Genomic DNA, 17,786 nt, shown 5'->3' with positions numbered 1-17,786 from the left:
CTTCACAACAGAAAAAAGATAAAATTGGCACATAAAGTGCAGACATAAAATCACAGTTTTTCACATTAGGATCCAACATCCCAACAGGCCACCTTGTTTATGGTTTGATTCAGTTTTAAATAGACAATAATAAAAAGAGTAAGATAAAATAGACAGAGTAAAATAGTGCAATAGTGCAGTGCAATAAAATAGTAGAATAGAATAGACATAAAATCCTTAGCACACGCATATTACACACCCATGTGCAGCACACATACACATACACACACGACGCACACACACACACACACACACACTCGCACACGCACACACACACACACTTATAAACCTATAAAATAGGTTATAGATAGAAAGCTATACTGTAGGTGTCTGGAATTCGAATGTGTGCTGGAGAGCTATTTAATCTCTGAAATGGAAATAAAGATGAAGCCACAACAGAGGTCAGTTGACATGTATATTTTGTGAACAGGCAAGTGTGAATGTAAGTCAGGTGTGGAAATAATTTTTGTTGTGTTCTTTTCAAGGCCTTTAAAGGGGAACTCCACTTTTTTTGGAAATTAGCTTATTTAACATCTTCCCTGGAGTTAGACAAGAAGATGCATACCTTTTTTGTCTCTGTGCGTGCATTTTAGCTTTGGGAATAGACGCTCCGTTAGCATAGCTTAGCTTCATCACTGGAAGTGAGGCAGGACAGTAGCCTTACAGTGCCTTACAGTGTATTGCAAGGTCTGACATTGACCAAACTTGATATGCATGACTTAGATGAAGCTAAGCTATGCTAACGGAGCGTCTATTCCCAAAGCTAAAATGCACGCACAGAGACAAAAAAAAAGGTATGCATCTTCTTGTCTAACTCCAGGGAAGATGTTAAATAAGCTAATTTCCAAAAAAGTGGAGTTCCCCTTTAATAGACCCGACCAGAGGCCAACCCATGTGTTTTGATTGATTGATGCCAGTTGTCTCCCTCATTATCTCAGCCTGACATCCTGTCCTTATCGTGTCTCTGTCCCTGGCTGGCCAGTCTCCAGCCACCAGGGTGCCATCATCACAGCAGGGGGGGGCGCGCCCTATCGGCCAATCAGCATCAATAATCATCATGATCAGTCACCTGTGTGAACGCGGGGATTTGAAAATAATCCACAAAGAAAGCGAACGACAGTGCGTTTGAGAAGAGGACCAATAAGTCGGATATTATTCATTATAATAATGACACGATTCGTGCTTTTAGTAGTGGTTGTATTATTATTAACAAGCGCGCCCACTCTGGCGGACGTGGAGGAGACGACGCTGCAGGAGAACTTGTTCTTCCACTCCCTGGGTCTCGCCGGTAGACCGGGGGCCCCCGCGGGACACCACCGCCGCGTCCCCGCTCTGCTGTGGAGGATGTTTAAGCGGGGCAGAGACACCGAGGCCCGGGAGAGCGACTCCTGCATGGTCTCCGAGTATGGAGTGCGCGGTAACATCATCCGATACGTGCAGGACCAAGGTACAGGTTGTTTCTTTTTACTCACTATCATCATCACTGTCTGTCACTATATGAATTTAAAATGGGGGACCCTGATGTAAAGACAAACGTCTTTCTCTCTTAACCTGCTATTGCGTGGCGGTGGCAGTGAAAGGGTTAACCTTCTGTGTTTTGTCGCGGTGAAAGGGTTAACCGTTTGGCAGTGAAAGGGTTAACAATTGTGTGTATTGAGCCGTACTGTATTGTACCCATTCTGAAATCGGTTAACTTTATTTTCGTTCATTAATTTCATTCATTCACTCATTATTTGGCCAAATACATTTATGTTATATTTTACATACATTCTTGATCTGTAGCTTGATCTGTACATGGAATACAAGTTGTTTTGTGTGGTCATTTCTAACCCATTGTAAATCAGAATGATCTGTTTTTCTCTTGTGTTTGCAAACCTCACCAATGACATGTAAACAAACGCAGGCAAATGCAATTGAATTCTGATTTAATTGTTGTGGTTCTCAACTGGTCTAGCCTCGGGACCCAACATGTTATGTAGTCATTAAGTCGCGAGTCGCGACCCACATTTTTGAACCACTATGATTTATTTCATTTTTTTTTTTTTTTTTTTTTGCAGTAATACGCAATCTTTCATGCACGGTTAACAACATGAAATAAACACAGTGCAACAAAAGTGCAACTAGGGCTAAAAACCCAATGAAATAAAATAATAATAAATAATATGCTTCTTAGCAGATTTCTTAGCTTAACATAACAGACCTGGTTTGGGGGAACTAATGGGATAACTGGGGTTGCAACAAAAGTGCAACTAGGGATAAAAACTCAATGAAATAAAATAATAATAAATAATATGCTTCTTAGCAGACTTCTTAGCTTAACATAACAGACCTTCAGTAAGTTTGGGGGAACTAATGGGATAACTGGGGTTGCAAAAAAGTGCAACTATAGGGCTAAAAACACAATGAAATAAAATAATAATAATAATAATAAATAATATATCCTTCTTGGCAGACTTCTTAGCTTAACATCCCAGGGAACTAATGGGATAACTGGGGATGTTGTTTGCTCCTGACAAAAGTCTGGGGTGATGGTAGACAAAGCAACTCTGAGGTCATGCTCAATGTCCAATCTGTTCCTCTGCTTTGTCTTCAGCTGGACCAGAGCTGAGAAGCCACTTTCACAAAGATAGGTAGTGCAAAAAATGTTTTTTTTTTAATACACACATCCGCGACCCACTCAAATGGCCCCGCAACCCACCAGTTGAGAAATAGTGTGAGGGCCGGCGATCCACTCCACTGGTCAAATTACTTACTCGTGAGTAGTACATCCGTTGATAAAGAAAAGCAATGTCCACAGCCGCTCCATTGCAAAGTAAAAATATCCAAATGGTTTATTTGTGAAGTCTTTCTTTACAGAAGTGGTCCTAAATCTACTTTCCTAAATATTCCTGTCACTACTACAAATACTACTACAAGGTACTGTAAGAAAACTGTATTTTCCCAGTCTCCAAAATCACCGCCAACTCGACACATGAAAATTCCTTCGTAATGTGAAAGCCGTAAATCCACTTCTGGCTTCAGTCCATTGTTGAGTCCATCCGCTCTGTCCTGTTCAGTCTGGTCAAAGATGCAAAAACGCCCCCTTATATAGAGACCCAAATGTTCTAGAATGTTTGGTTATGACATCATACGGTGACATCACGAAGATTACAAACGTTCTAGAAGGTTCTATGTTCTAGAATGCTCTATTATGACAAATACGACGGTTCAATGACTTTATCTAAATCCAATCAATATTAAACATTCATATAATACAATAACCTAAATATATATAGCTTTGGCTCTTACACCGGCCCCTAATTGTCCTTCTAATCCACAGACAATTACTAACTACTAAAACACAATGATCCAAACCAAACACCATTTCAACTGAAAAGTGTCTCCGCTGCGGGATAACCAATACCTGGTGCCAGAGGTCACTAGTTAAGCATTACATCACGCGCAGGAGTGGTTTGTGACCAATAAACCATGCCTAGGGGTGGTTGTTAGGCCCGAGGCGCAGCCGAGGGTCGTTAGACCCCCCTAGGCATGGTTTATTGGTCACAAATCACGACTGCAAGTGGTGTAAAGCTTTTATACAACTGCCAGATTCATCCAACCTTATTTCTATACAATAAACACACATTAATCGAAGATTTATTGAAAAAACCATCCGCCAGAAAAAGTAGTTCCCACAACTACAAAAAAGACAAGTTGCCTCCATGTGGAAGCAGCTTGAAGTGCATCCAACCAAACTAACACATCCAACTGTGTATTATTGGAATGATTGAGAGAAGTTGCCTCATGTGGAAGCAGCTTGAAGTGCATCCAACCAACTAACACATCCAACTGTGTATTATTGGAATGATTGATTGAAAATTTTATTACCAGATGCAGAATGGGTACAATACAGTACGGCTCAATACACACAATTGTTAAGGGAATGCAGACCTACTTTCCATAGAACTTCATTCTTAGATGCTTCTATATAAAGTAGGTAAAACAAATTAAAAGGTTTTCTTTGCCCTATAGGAAAAAAAACGTTTTCTTCGCCCTATTTTTTTATTTATTTCTTTTAGCCTAAACTTAACCAGTTGGAAACCAGGGGTACAGTAATAAAATTAGCAATCAATCAACCAATCAATCAATTCAATAGACCATGCTCACTTAAAACAGCGCTGCTTCTCTCTCAGTCTGACTCCCCCGCTGTTGCAGACAGGAGTGTGTGTGTGTGTGTGTGTGTGTGTGTGTGTGTGTGTGTGTGTGTGTGTGTGTGTGTGTGTGTGTGTGTGTGTGTGTGTGTGTGTGTGTGTGTGTGTGTGTGTGTGTGTGTGTGTGTGTGTGTGTGTGTGTGTGTGTGTGTGTGTGTGTGTGTGTGTGTGTGTGTGTGTGTGTGTGTGTGTGTGTGTGTGTGTGTACGCCAGCGTCGGACAGTGTGAGAGTGAACGCTGCAGTCAGTGGGAAGGAAGTAGAAATTTAAATCAATCAATTAATCTATCAATCAATCCGCGATTTTTCTTGTTCTAGATTGACTCAAGACCCATCAATTACATCATCCAACATTGTTTAAAGGACTAACACATTCCCCTTGACAGAATCGCTTCATATTTAGTCGTTATGGGCTTATGGCGCTATCAACATTCTGGCGCTATCAACATTCTCCCGGAGTGAGCCGGCGGAGTGATTATGTGATTCGGTTGTGGGCGGGTCCTGAGCCCAGGACCGTGGATTGTTGCCAATAAAGACGTGTAAATGGCCAATCAGAATCGAGAAATTTGCATGCCGTTGTATAATACATGGCACACCGTAGGAGGACGGTCTTTACCACCGCCTCATGCAGCTTCTTCTTCACAAAGATCTCGAGCTCTGCTTCCTTTATATTCTTCACAGTGAGGTCCGTCTTCTCCAGGCTTGCCTTGAAGAGCTCCATCTGTGTCTCCCTCAGACTGTGTGAGCGAAGCATTCATCTCCCTCCTCTGGCGACACAGCCTCAGTAGAGTGCTTCTAAGCTTCAGCATCCAACCAGCTGCCTTCTGGAGACGGTTCCAATTGGAGTAACATTCCCGGAACTGCTGAACTTTGTCGAACTGCTCTTCAGCTGCAGTAGCGCTGACCACGGCGTTCTTTACCTCTGGGTCCTCCGTGGTTAGGTCCCCATGGGGTTCTGGGTTCTGAGGCCATTCCTCTTCGGGCTTGGTGAGGAATTCCGGCCCCTGTATCCAAGTCTCATTGCGCAGGACTGGCATCCGATGTCCGATGCCTGGCATCCGATGTCCGATGTCTCCCTCTGGTACCTTGCTTCCTCATAGGCAGCTTTGTTATTAATATGTAGAACTGTAGGGTGGGGAAGCTGGCAGACTCGGCAGCTAATCTTCTCTTGGCGGTCCTTGCTCATGTGACCCCGTTTCAGACAGCTGAAACATAGGCCTTTACTCTGGAAAAATTCTATCTTCTCCTTGTGAAGAGACTTCTTCAGCTTGTTGTATTGCTCCAGGGCATGCTGTCCTCCTTGGCAGAAGAGGCAAGGGTTGGAGAAGGCACAGAGGGTATCCCCCTCGTGGCCTGCTTGAGCCTCTGCCGGGTGCTGGACTGCAGTAGCAGCTGTTGTGAAGCTTCCCTGAGCGCCGCTATTTCTGGAGGTCCTCTCATCTTTGTGAGCCTTAGCTTGGCTCTGGTTTCCATCTGTGATGTTGCCGAAGAGCGGGTGTAGGGCTTCTTGGGCTTGTAGGTTGACAAAATCGGCAAGGTCGCTGAACTTGGCGCTGCGCTGATCTTTCTCTAGAAGAGCATAGGCCTTGCTTCTCCACTGCTCTCTCTGCTTGTATGGAAGCTTGGCTGTGATGGCACGCATATTTGATATGCTGTCAAGCTCCTGCATGTACTCCACGTCAGCCATAGTGTTGAGGCATCCAGTGAGATAGAGGCCAAAGGAGTGGAGCGCCTCTCCGTCATCGGACTGGATAGTAGGCCAGTTCAGTGCCTTGTCTATATACGCCATTGAGATCTTGTATCCATTTCCAAAATGTCTTTTCAAGAGCCTCCTTGCCTCGGGATAGCCTCGTTCTGATTCCATGTGAAGACAACTTCTTATCAGCTCTCTTGGTTGCCCCTCCGTGTACTGCTCCAAGAAGTACAGCCGGTCACTGTCACGATCTGTCTTGGCCTCCACTCCGTGTTCAAAGGCCCTGATGAATAGCCTGTACTCCATAGGTTCTCCCCCGAATATAGGAATCTGTTGAGGGGGCAGCGTAGCATGGCATTGCTGCCTCACTGGTAAATCCCCCATGGCTCGTTTGGGCTCTTGTTGCAGAGACTCTTTCTGTGTAGCACCGCCAGGTGCTCTGTAGCTGCTACTGTAAGTAGGTTCTTCTATTTTCGCTATGGCCTCGGGAGCAGGCCTAGCCTGCTCGTGAGCTTGTGATACGAAGGAACTCTTTTTCTCTAGGTGAGAGTTCCTTCCATCCCTACGGGACACTCTGGATGAAGCTCGCTGGTCCTCGTACTTTGCCAGTACTTTGCGCTTAGCCTCTGAGGCTGCTAAAGCAGCCTGGATCTGTAACTCCTCTCTCTCTGCTCTTAGCTTAGCCTCCTGTTCTTCCCTATCTGCTCTTAGCTTAGTGTGAGCCTTAGTGTGCTCCTCCAAGAGCAGAGCCTCCTGTTCCTCGAGTTGTCGTTTTTGTTTTAGAGCGTGTACCTCGAGTTGTCGTTTTTGTTTTAGAGCGGACGCCTGGGTTAGCAACTCAGCCCTCTCTAAGTCAGCTTTCAGCCGCAGGCTTGCAGATGATGCTCTGGAAAATGTAGTGGATGGGGCTCTAGACCCTTTCCCTTCTACGATGCCGGATGCACTGTCTTCAGGCCTGACCTCATCTTGGTGCTTCCTAGACTCCGCTGTACGCTGATGCACCTCTTTCATCCATGTGTCAGCCTTTTCTGTTGGAAAATGTGTCAGCCCTCGGTGTGAACCATTCATCCTTATCTTTCTTCCTCTCCTCTTCTGAGGTCTTGCTTATGTTTTGGCTTAGTGCCACTTGGACTGAAGTATTAAGCTCTCCGAATAGCTTGTTGAATTCTACCAATCTTGTCTGTACACCTTCCAAGTTACCATCGTCGTCCTCATCCATTAATTGATTCATCTTATTCATGTGACCAGTTAGTTGACTTAACTTAGCCTTCCTCTTTTTAATGGCATTACGGACCTGTTCCTCATAGACCTTTTGTGTCATCTCAACCTTCTTAGGTTTTGACATTTTGTTGTTCTCCTTCTTTCAGCACTCCAGTAGTTCGTGTTGTTCCTTTTCCCTCTTGGAACAAAGTTTTCTTACTAATGTGAGTGCCGGCGATCCACTCCACTGGTCAAATTACTCGTGAGTAGTACGTCCGTTGATAAAGAAAAGCAATGTCCACAGCCGCTCCAGTGCAAAGTAAAAATATCCAAATGGTTTATTTGCGAAGTCTTTCTTTACAGAAGTGGTCCTAAATCTACTTTCCTAAATATTCCTGTCACTACTACAAATATTACTACAAGATACAAGTACTACTACAAGGTAAGAAAACTGTATTTTCCCAGTCTCCAAAATCACCGCCGACTCGACACATGAAAATTCCTTTGTAATGTGAAAGCCGTAAATCCACTTGCTGGCTTCTGGCTTCAGTCCATTGTTGAGTCCATCCGTTCAGTCTGGTCGAAGATGCAAAAACTGTCGTTCTGAGAAAACGCCCGCTTATATAGAGACCCAAATGTTCTAGAATGGTCGGTTATGACATCATACAGTGACGTCACGAAGGTTCCATAACTTTATATCATGACGTCATAATGTGGTTCTAGAATGTTTTATGTTCTAGAAAGTTCTATTACGACATCACCACAAACGTTCTAGAAGGTTCTATGTTCCAGCAAGGGCTATTATGACAGCACCACAAACGTTCTAGAAGATTCCATGTCCTAGAATGCTCTATTATGACAAATACGACGGTTCAATGACTTTATCTAAACATTATAATACAATAACCTAAATATATATAGCTTTGGCTCTTACATCTAGTGTTGTTAGTCCTTGTATCAAAAGCTCAGTCAACAAACTAGGCCTAGAATGAAAACGGAAATATCGTATAATTCTTGTTTTTGAGATTCGTTTATGATAATTTAAATTATGTATTGTTTAGCAAGGCATTTCACTTTTTTTAACATTTTTGTAAATGAAGTAATCGAATATGCTGTTTTCTAAATGGTGCACATGTTGCTCAATGCCTGTGTTGCTGATAAGAAGTACTAAACACTGTCTATCTAAGTGGTCAAATGTCAGATTGTATATATCCTACAAATTAATTATATATCCAACTATAAGCAAATTGGAGGCAAGATTGAGACATATCTATTGTATGCATTGGATGGAAGATGACTTTATTGTCAAGTACACAAGTCATGTACTTGTATGTGTCTTGTGCATACATCCATACAGTCCCACACACATTATGCATTTCTTCAGAGAAGTCAGCGCATGCGGTCGCCCACATGTGCAGTGCTCCTTGAGCAGTTTGGGGGGGTTAACTACTTTGCTCAAGGGCACTTGGGCCAGTGACCTTTTTGGATTCAAAGATTAGATTAACTTCAAATGTATCGTCATTGCACAGCACAAGTACAATACAATGAAAATAAGTTGGCATTTAACCAGAGTGCAAAAGTAACAGTAAAGTGCATTAACAATATACAACGTACAAGTGATTAAATGTGATATAGATATATAACAAGCTACTGAGTAATGTATGCTAAACTGATTTATGTACAGTGATACAGGTACTATACATATACTATGGTAGTGGGCCAGTGGTATAACTAGTAAGAGTAGGTATGGAATATATACAGATATACTTATAATATATGCAGATATATCCAACAGATAAATATATATATATACGGTATTATATGTGTGTGTGTGGCCATCTTGGTCTGTCATTTGTCAAGTATATTATTATATACTTAGTTTGTCTTGTGTTGTAAGCCCATACACCTGTATGTAAGACACGAAAATAAAAAACATCATCATCATCATTATTGTAAATTACTATCATACAGGTTATGCAAACAGTAATATATGGGTCGACTATAGAAAGGGTGAACTACTTCACAGGTGTAGACAGTGGAGGCAGTACACGGATATAGTGGTCAGAGTTCATACGGTATAGACCACCGCAACACTTCCGGAGTTATGAAATCGTGGGAGAGAAAGCGGGGGGAGAAAATTAATGAATGTGGATGAGAGCCTTGACATTAAGTGGTTGTAGCTACGGCTGTGGGGGTGCTGGAGACACGATCCAATAGACTTTTTTTTTATACGCCAGAGTCTCCTGAACACGGAGTCGATCTGCACTTTCTCGGCCCGAGCTATAGTAGCTTTTTCGCACCTACTCCCGAACTACGCGTGCGCAGATTGCCCACAGACTCTAGGTTCATCAATCTGCATCGAGGCTCTCATCCACATTCATTCATTTTCTCCCCACCCCCCGCTCTCCTCCATGAGCTCGACGTGCAGCGGTCTATGGGCAACGGCCTAGAGTTCTGGTTACTGGTCTGTCTTTTTACCTCTAGGCCATTCTGCTGTTCTGTTACGTGAAGAAGATTCATTAGGATATGGTTTGTAGAAATAGTGAGAATGTAACCTGAGAGTTATGTTTTCTGTCTCTACCAAGCCAGAAGATTAAGGAGAGTCACCTACACACTGTGCAGACACGCAAAGACACATTATGTCCACAATCATAATATACACACCACACATGGTTTCCCTCTCCTAGGGCGTTGACATTTAGTTTAGTTTAGGAGTGACCTTTAAACCTGCATATGCCAGACACGCACACAATGTGCAAAGTAGAGTGCGTGACAATACACACCAAAAGCATTCTTAAAAGTCCATATGGTATTTAAGGTGAGGATCGACAGAGATTCTGTTTTCGTTTCCCTGGTACCAGTTGATGTTTTGTCTGAAGAGAGCTGTAGAATATTTTGTACCATTTGTATTATTGATATTGCAATCCTTTCAGTAAAACTTGGAAAATAAACATTTTGTTTGAACATCTTCATTGATTCATAGAACCACTGGCACAACTGATCAGACAGACCGAGGACATCAAGGGAGTAAGGATAAAGGGAACGGAATATAAACTAGGCCTATTTGCAGACGACGTGATAGTATACATGAGGCAACCAGAAAAGAGCTTCCCGGCACTGATGGATCTACTGAAGGAATATGGCCACTACTCAGGATACAAACTAAACGTGACAAAGACACAGACCTTAGCATGGAACTATTCTCCAACGACGGAAATTAGAGAACAGTACGGGATAAGATGGGACATGGACAAGATTAAATACTTAGGGGTGAACATCACGAGAGGGGTGGAGAAACTGTTTGAGGCGAATTATACACAGATAAATCAGAACATCAAGAATGAATGAATGAATGAAAACTTTATTTAACAGATTGCAGAATGGGTACAATACAGTACGGCTCAATACATACAATTGTTAAGGGGATGCAGACCTGAGAAAGACGTTTGTCTTGTTTCCATCTGGGTCCCCCATTTTCAATTCATATAGACATATATGACATACATGACATACAGATAGTCAGTACTGCTACATCTATACATTTATGACATACCAGATTTGCAAATACAGTACTGTTTGTGAGAGACTTAGAGAGATGGACAGTAATGCCCTTGGACTTCAATTCAAGAATAGAGGTCATTAAAATGAACATACTATCAAGGTTACTGTACCTATTCCAGTCACTACCGATACAAATACCACAGAATCAATTCAGGGAGTGGGACAGACTGATATCGAGGTTCATATGGGCGGGGAGAAGACCACGGGTCAGATATAAAACACTACAACTACCAAAGGAAGAGGGAGGGATGGCAGTACCCAGCCTACAAGATTATTACTATGCAGCACAACTGAGAGCAGTGACGTGCTGGTGTAACGACAGATATGAGGCAAGATGGAAAGACATTGAAAAAGAAGGGGAGGGATACAAGGTACAAGCTCTGGTGGGAGATAGGGAACTATTTAAAGAAAAAGAGGGACTATTAGATCCAATCACCAAATGCACCTTGACCATATGGAACAGAGTAGTAAAAACACACAAATTGGAGAAGCAGTCAGGGGTCCTGAGATGGGTAGCACATGACAAGAGATTCAAACCAGGGAGGTTAGACCATGGATTCAGAAGGTGGGAGAGGGGGGGGGGGGCAACAGCGATATGCAAAATGATAGAGAAGGGAGAAATGCAGACACTACAAAAATTAAAGGAGAAATTTGGACTAGAAAACAGAGACCACTTCAGATATCTACAGGTTAGAGACTACTACAACAAAGAAATAAGGGGGGCCAAAGACGAGGAACAGAATGGAATAATAAAGATGATAGTATGGGCATACGAAGGGGGGCAAGGAAGAGTAATATCGGCAATATACCGGGCTATAATGACCAGCAAGGGACACGCGACCGATTATATAAGGGAGAAATGGGAGAGAGAACTAGAGATAGGAATAACAGGGAAGGAATGGGGGAACATATGCGAGGTACAACATTCAACAACAGGATCGAGAATATGGAAAGAATTTGGATGGAAAAACATAATCAGATTCTTTATAACCCCAGAGCTGAAGGGAAAATATGCACCAACACAAAAAGCATGCTGGAGGATGTGTGGGAAGGAGGGGGCAAATCACACGCACATATTCTGGGGATGTCAGAAGCTGAAGGGGTATTGGGAGGAGATAGGGGAAGCAATGATCAGAATATTAGGATACGGGCTACCACAAACAGGACTGGTGCTTTACTTAGGAGACCTGACACACGAGGGAATACAAGGGGGGGACAAATATTTAATAAAGATAATGTTGATAGTGGCCAGAAAAGCAATAACGAGACTGTGGTACAAGGAAGACCCACCGACGATAGCAAAATGGGTAGGAATAGTGGAAGAAATACAGGATATGGAAAGGATAACACACATGCTGAGGTTACAGGAAGAGAAATTTGGGGAAAGATGGGGAAAGTGGGAGGATTATAAAAGGAACGAGAACGACATCACAGAGGAAGAACCAAATGCAACACAAGAGGGCGAAGGGTAAAGGAGGAAAGATGTTCAAGGAGGGTCTATGAACCCATGTCACACACCTGTGCTTTAGTTAGTATTTTCTATTTTGTTTTTGGGATATTACAATTGCTGAATGCTTTTATACCTTATTATTTATGTCTGTTTAACGGTGTGATATTAAATATTCAGGGATGATGTGGTTTGTGTATGGGTGAACCAAAAGGCAAAGTGAAAGTTAATAAACAAGAGAAAAAAAAAGAAAGGACGAAGGATAAGGGAAGAAAGAAGCTCAAGGAGGGTCTCTGGACCCAGATCACACATACAAGCCTTAGTCAGCATTTATCATCTTTGAGTAGGAATTACCTGTTTATGCCTGTTTAAGGGAGATACACAATCAGCCTTTGTATCAAATACCTAGAAAACAACAGTAGGGGAACCAGACAACTAACCATGTGATACCCATGTAAATATTTATGTGCACTGTTTTTTCTTTTTGTTTTTATTGTGATGCTAGTTTCTTTATTTTTTATTATTTATTTTTTGTAAGTGCTGTCTGTCTAAAAACTGTTAATAAAAAATTTAAGTTTAAAAAAAAAGAACATCTTCATTGAACTCAACCCATCAGAACTATTTTTTTTTATTTTATTTTACAAAGTTAAGTGGAAAATCCCTCCACAGGTCATCATCAGAGTGGCCTTTGTGGTATAGGTTAAATTAATGTCACACCTTACCTGTGCAACTGTATAGGTTAAAGCAGTGTTTCTCAAAGTGGGGGGCGTGACAGGCATGACAGGGGGGGCCTTGAGATTTATATAAAAAAAAAAAACGTTTTTTTTTTTTTTTTTTTTTGGGTTCCAGAAAATTAGCACTAAAGTGCTATCTGTTGCAGCTGCACTGTTCTCCATGAAAATACCATTTCTCAAAATTTGAAAATCATTATTTAATAAAACACAGAAAAGGATCACCAAGTTACTCTGGATAAAAAAAACCTTTACAGACAACATTGAGACAAAGCTTCCTGACACATCTCCATCCAAACTCTTGGAAGAACTCTTTGAAATCTCATCTGATACCACCTAGAGCTAGTTTCAGAGTGTGGTGCTGAGTACCAAGTATCTCATGATGCAGCAGTTAAGGTGTTGATACCATTCAGCACCACATATCTGTGTGAAGCTGGCTTTTCATCCATGACAGCTCTGAAAACAAAATATAGGGCCAATTTGAAAGGTCACGATATTGGTGTTATTTCAATCAATTTAAACATGGCCCATTTCATGACTATTTTGTTGAGGGGGGGGGGGCGCAAAATATTTTGGTCTGCCAAAGGGGGGCCTGACAGAAAAAGTTTGAGAAGCACTGGGTTAAAGTAATGTCACACCTTACCTGTACAACTGTATAGGTTAAAGTAAGGTCACATCTTACCTGTACAACTGTATAGGTTAAAGTAAGGTCACATCTTACCTGTACAACTGTATAGGTTAAAGTAATGTCACACCTTACCTGTACAACTCTATAGGTTAAAGTAATGTCACATCTTACCTGTACAACGGTATAGGTTAAAGTAATGTCACATCTTACCTGTGCAACTCTATAGGTTAAAGTAATGTCACACCTTACCTGTACAACGGTATAGGTTAAAGTAATGTCACATCTTACCTGTGCAACTCTATAGGTTAAAGTAATGTCACACCTTACCTGCGCAACGGTATAGGTTAAAGTAATGTCACATCTTACCTGTGCAACTCTATAGGTAAAAGTAATGTCACATCTTACCTGTACAACGGTATAGGTTAAAGTAATGACACATCTTACCTGTACAACTGTATACAGATTAATCTTTTCAGAATCGGGTCCCTTCTGCCACTCCAATGTCACTTCGATGTCAGTTTAGAACTAGCACTAGGTGTTAATCTTCTGCAGTAAACAAAGCGAGGGTACTTAAGTTAAGTGCTTAAGTTAATTTTCTGCAGTAAACAAAGCGAGGGTAGTTAACTTAAGTGCTTCCCCAGGGAGGGGGTCGGGGGCTACTGCCCTCAGACCCCCAAGATAATTTGTATATGGGCAGTCTGACTTGGGCTACTGTACCATATATTAGTGTTGCAATGCATGATAAATAAACAGTGAAAAAAGCTAAGAAATTGGATGGGGCTGGGACATTTGGGACGAATAAAAATGTAAGATGAAAATCTTTCCAGCCTGTGGCAGGCAGTGGAGGTGTGAAATCCAGAACAAAAGTCACAAAGTGGAGTGGTGGAGTAGTGGTAGATTAGCAGTAAAAGCTGGACTTCTAAGGGCTTCTGTAGGTTAAAGTAATGTCACATCTTACCTGCGCAACTGTATAGGTCAGGGGTAGGCAACCCTAGGCACGCGTGCCTGCATAGGCACGCAGGGGCATTTGCATAGGCACAGGGGGCAGCAATAAAAAAAATAAAAATAAAAATAAAAATTGTAATTTTTTTTTTTTTTTTTTTTTTTTGCTTTTAAATATTATAGTGAAATATTTTGCACTGTTGTCGCATTTATCTTGTTGAAATTCTCCCACAGGTTCTTTTTACTACCACATATTTAATTGAGACCCTTTATTTGTTTATTATTTCAATTTAGCTGGAAATACATTGCTACATCATTCAGTAACATTTGCAGAGCCTTATAACAAACATTATTACGGTCACCATTGTGACCAGTGGGATTAATCAACACATTTTATTATTTATTTTTCTATTTCATTGAACATTGCACATGTTAAGAGCAATTTTTTTTACTCAAAATGTGAGTATTACCAAGTCAACTTGTGTTCTTAAAACAATGACAATAAACATAGTTTTATTAGGTTGAAATAATGTGGTTGTGTATACTTATTAGTAATGAATAAGCAAATGTGAGTGAAATGGTTGCACTGTATGCAGCTGTTTGTCTGCATTGCATCCCCCCCCCCCCCAATTCAGATTTAGGGTTGATACAACCATCATAATAATATTGTTAATAATAACAATAATGATGTAATAATGTAAAAATGTTCATTAAAAAGACCTGATTATGAGAAAAAAAAATTACGATGCATGGAATATTGTTGAGGCACACTAGTTACAACTATATTTCAAACAGGCACTCCATGTCAAAAAGGTTGCTGACCCCTGGTATAGGTTAAAGTAATGTCACACCTTACCTGTACAACTGTATAGGTTAAAGTAATGTCACATGTGCAACTCTATAGGTTAAAGTAATGTCACATTACTCCAGCAAAGGACAAATAATCACCCCCTCCCCCCCTCCCCACTCACGGCACAAATGGCAACAACGCCCCCCTCCCCCCACCACAGGACAGGACACAAATGAACAGAGTTACCTCAAGTGTGATGACATCAATCTGATTACCAGCAAAAATGGACTTCACATATTCCATCTTAATACAAATAGCCTGAGACCTAAACTGGCTGAAATCAAACAGTTGTTTTTAAACGGTAAGGCTAACAAAATTAGACTCATCTGTACAGGATCCAGAGATTGAAATTGAAAACTACTCAATAGTCGGGAGGGATAGGAACCAGTATGGAGGTGGCGTCTGTGTGTATATACACAAGGATACCAAATACATCAACCATACTGACGGGCGGCTACGTGGCGTAGTGGGCAAGGCGCTCGCCACGAAATGCTGGAGACGCTGGGCTTGTCAGTTCAAGCCCAGCGCTCCACATTTGCTTTCAGTTTAGCTGGTCGTCCGTACTAATACACATTGGCCGTATTAGGGGGTGGGAAACTGATGGTTGGGGATCGGGCGTTGTGGACAGCGACTCCTACAGGTCGGTTGGTGCGCCTGCGCAGTAGAATCAGGAAGTGTCGGGGGCAGCGTGAGCCTCCCACGCGTTACTCCTCGCCACTGAGAGATCGAGCTGCGCAGGTGAAAAGATGCGACTGCTGTTACCTCAAGTACCGGAGGGGACTTGTGCTATGTATGACTTAGTCCACATTGCAGCCGGCTTGTGGGAGGCAAGAAACAGCGTCCGTGACAGGGGAGGGTTGAATTGGATGATACGAAATTGGAATGGGAGAAAAAGATAGAAAATGGGAGAAAAAGTGGATCAAAAAAAATACATCAACTGTACTGACCTTAACCATGATGAAATTGAAACTGTTTGGATTGAAATCTTATTAGACAGGGCGAAACCAGTACTAGTAGGCACAATCTATAGACCACCAGAACAGAGTGGCTTTTATGACACACTTGATGGGTGTTTAGCTGGGGTGGAGGGGGTAGAAAAAATTCTTATTGGGGACTGGAACACGGATATGCTGCGTAAAGCAGCACCCGTCTTCAAGGCCTTCAGTAGATTTTCTGATCTGCACGGTTTCAGCCAGCTAATCACCCAACCGACAAGGGTATGTGATTCGACACAAACCACCATTGACCTCATTTTGACCTCTGACAAGTCAATGATCTCCAATAAAGGGGTGATAGCATGCGGGTTAAGTGATAATTATATGGTTTTCTGTACCCGCAAAAAGCTAAAACAGAAGGCCGGCTGTCACAAAACAGTCACATCTAGAGACCTCAAAACTTACTCTAGAGAGGCCTTTAACCTAGAACTGGGGAGCTTGGACTGGTCAGATGAACTCAGTGGTACACAGGTTGAAGAAACATGGCTTGGATTCAAAACCAAATTCACAGCAATACTCAACAACATGGCACCCATAAGAACCACCAGGGTTAAAAATCGCGCTGAGCCATGGATGCACACTGAAATACTGGCCGCTATGAAAACCAGAGACAAAAAATGCTCTGAACTTCATAAAAGTCAGACAAAGCTTTCCAAAAGCTCAAACAGTGAACTCCAAGCCCACGTGGTTGAACAAAAAATTCAAAGAAACAGACTAAGAAATGACGTAAACACCATGATCAGAACCGCAAAAAGAAATTTCATCAACGACAAAACTGAGGAAAACAAAAACAAACCCTGCGAACTTTGGAAATTACTCAATAATCAACTAGGCTGCAGTAAACAACTTAAAACCAGATTCTCAAACATAAACATAAAGACGGACAACACGCTCATCACAGACAAGCTGGATGTAGCCAATTACTTAAACATCATCTTCACAAACATAGCCACAACACTGGTAAACAAACTACCCTCCCACTCAGGGCATTATGGGGTAGAACACATAGTAGCATACTACAAAAACCTAGGAGTCCACAAAGACGACTTCAAACTTGAAATGGTAACAACCGATGAGGTACTAAAAAAATTGAGCGCCCTCCAACCTAACAAGGCCACTGGCCATGACAACATCCCCTCCAAATTCCTCAGAGACGCAGCAGCCGCCATCACCCCAGTCATCACACACATAATAAACCTCTCTATAAAACAGGGGCACGTCCCCAAGGACTTCAAAATTGCGAGAGTGACCCCTCTGCACAAAAAGGGCAGCAAATTAGACCCAGGCAACTACCGCCCTGTTTCTATTCTTACCTCCATCTCGAAAGTCATGGAGAAAATAGTCTACGAACAGGTCGAAAAGTACCTGGCGGAAGAAAATCTAATCTACGAATTCCAATCTGGCTTCAGAACGTCCCACTCCACTGACGCATGCCTCCTCTATTTGAACGACCACATCAAACAAGAGGTGGACGCGGGCAAATACTGCGGCATGGTCATGCTGGACCTACAA

General features: G+C 42.1%; 1 protein-coding gene across 1 annotated transcript in view; it reads left to right on the top strand.

Moving 5' to 3' along the window:
- Window positions 1-1,206: 1,206 nt before the first annotated feature.
- gdf3 (growth differentiation factor 3) overlaps window positions 1,207-17,786 on the top strand; it is a gene marked incomplete at both ends in the record, with an annotated part of 38,342 nt that continues 21,762 nt past the window's right edge. The window contains one exon of the mRNA XM_084314416.1: window positions 1,207-1,486. Coding sequence (XP_084170542.1) covers window positions 1,207-1,486 — 280 coding nt within the window. The remainder of the gene's footprint in view (window positions 1,487-17,786) is intronic.

The sequence above is a fragment of the Notolepis coatsorum genome (assembly GCF_963971535.1).
Source record: "Notolepis coatsorum genome assembly, chromosome: 5".
NCBI classification, from domain to species: Eukaryota; Metazoa; Chordata; class Actinopteri; order Aulopiformes; family Paralepididae; genus Notolepis; species Notolepis coatsorum.
Note: the sequence above shows the minus strand (reverse complement) of the source record. Positions and strands in the feature narration are given on the sequence as shown.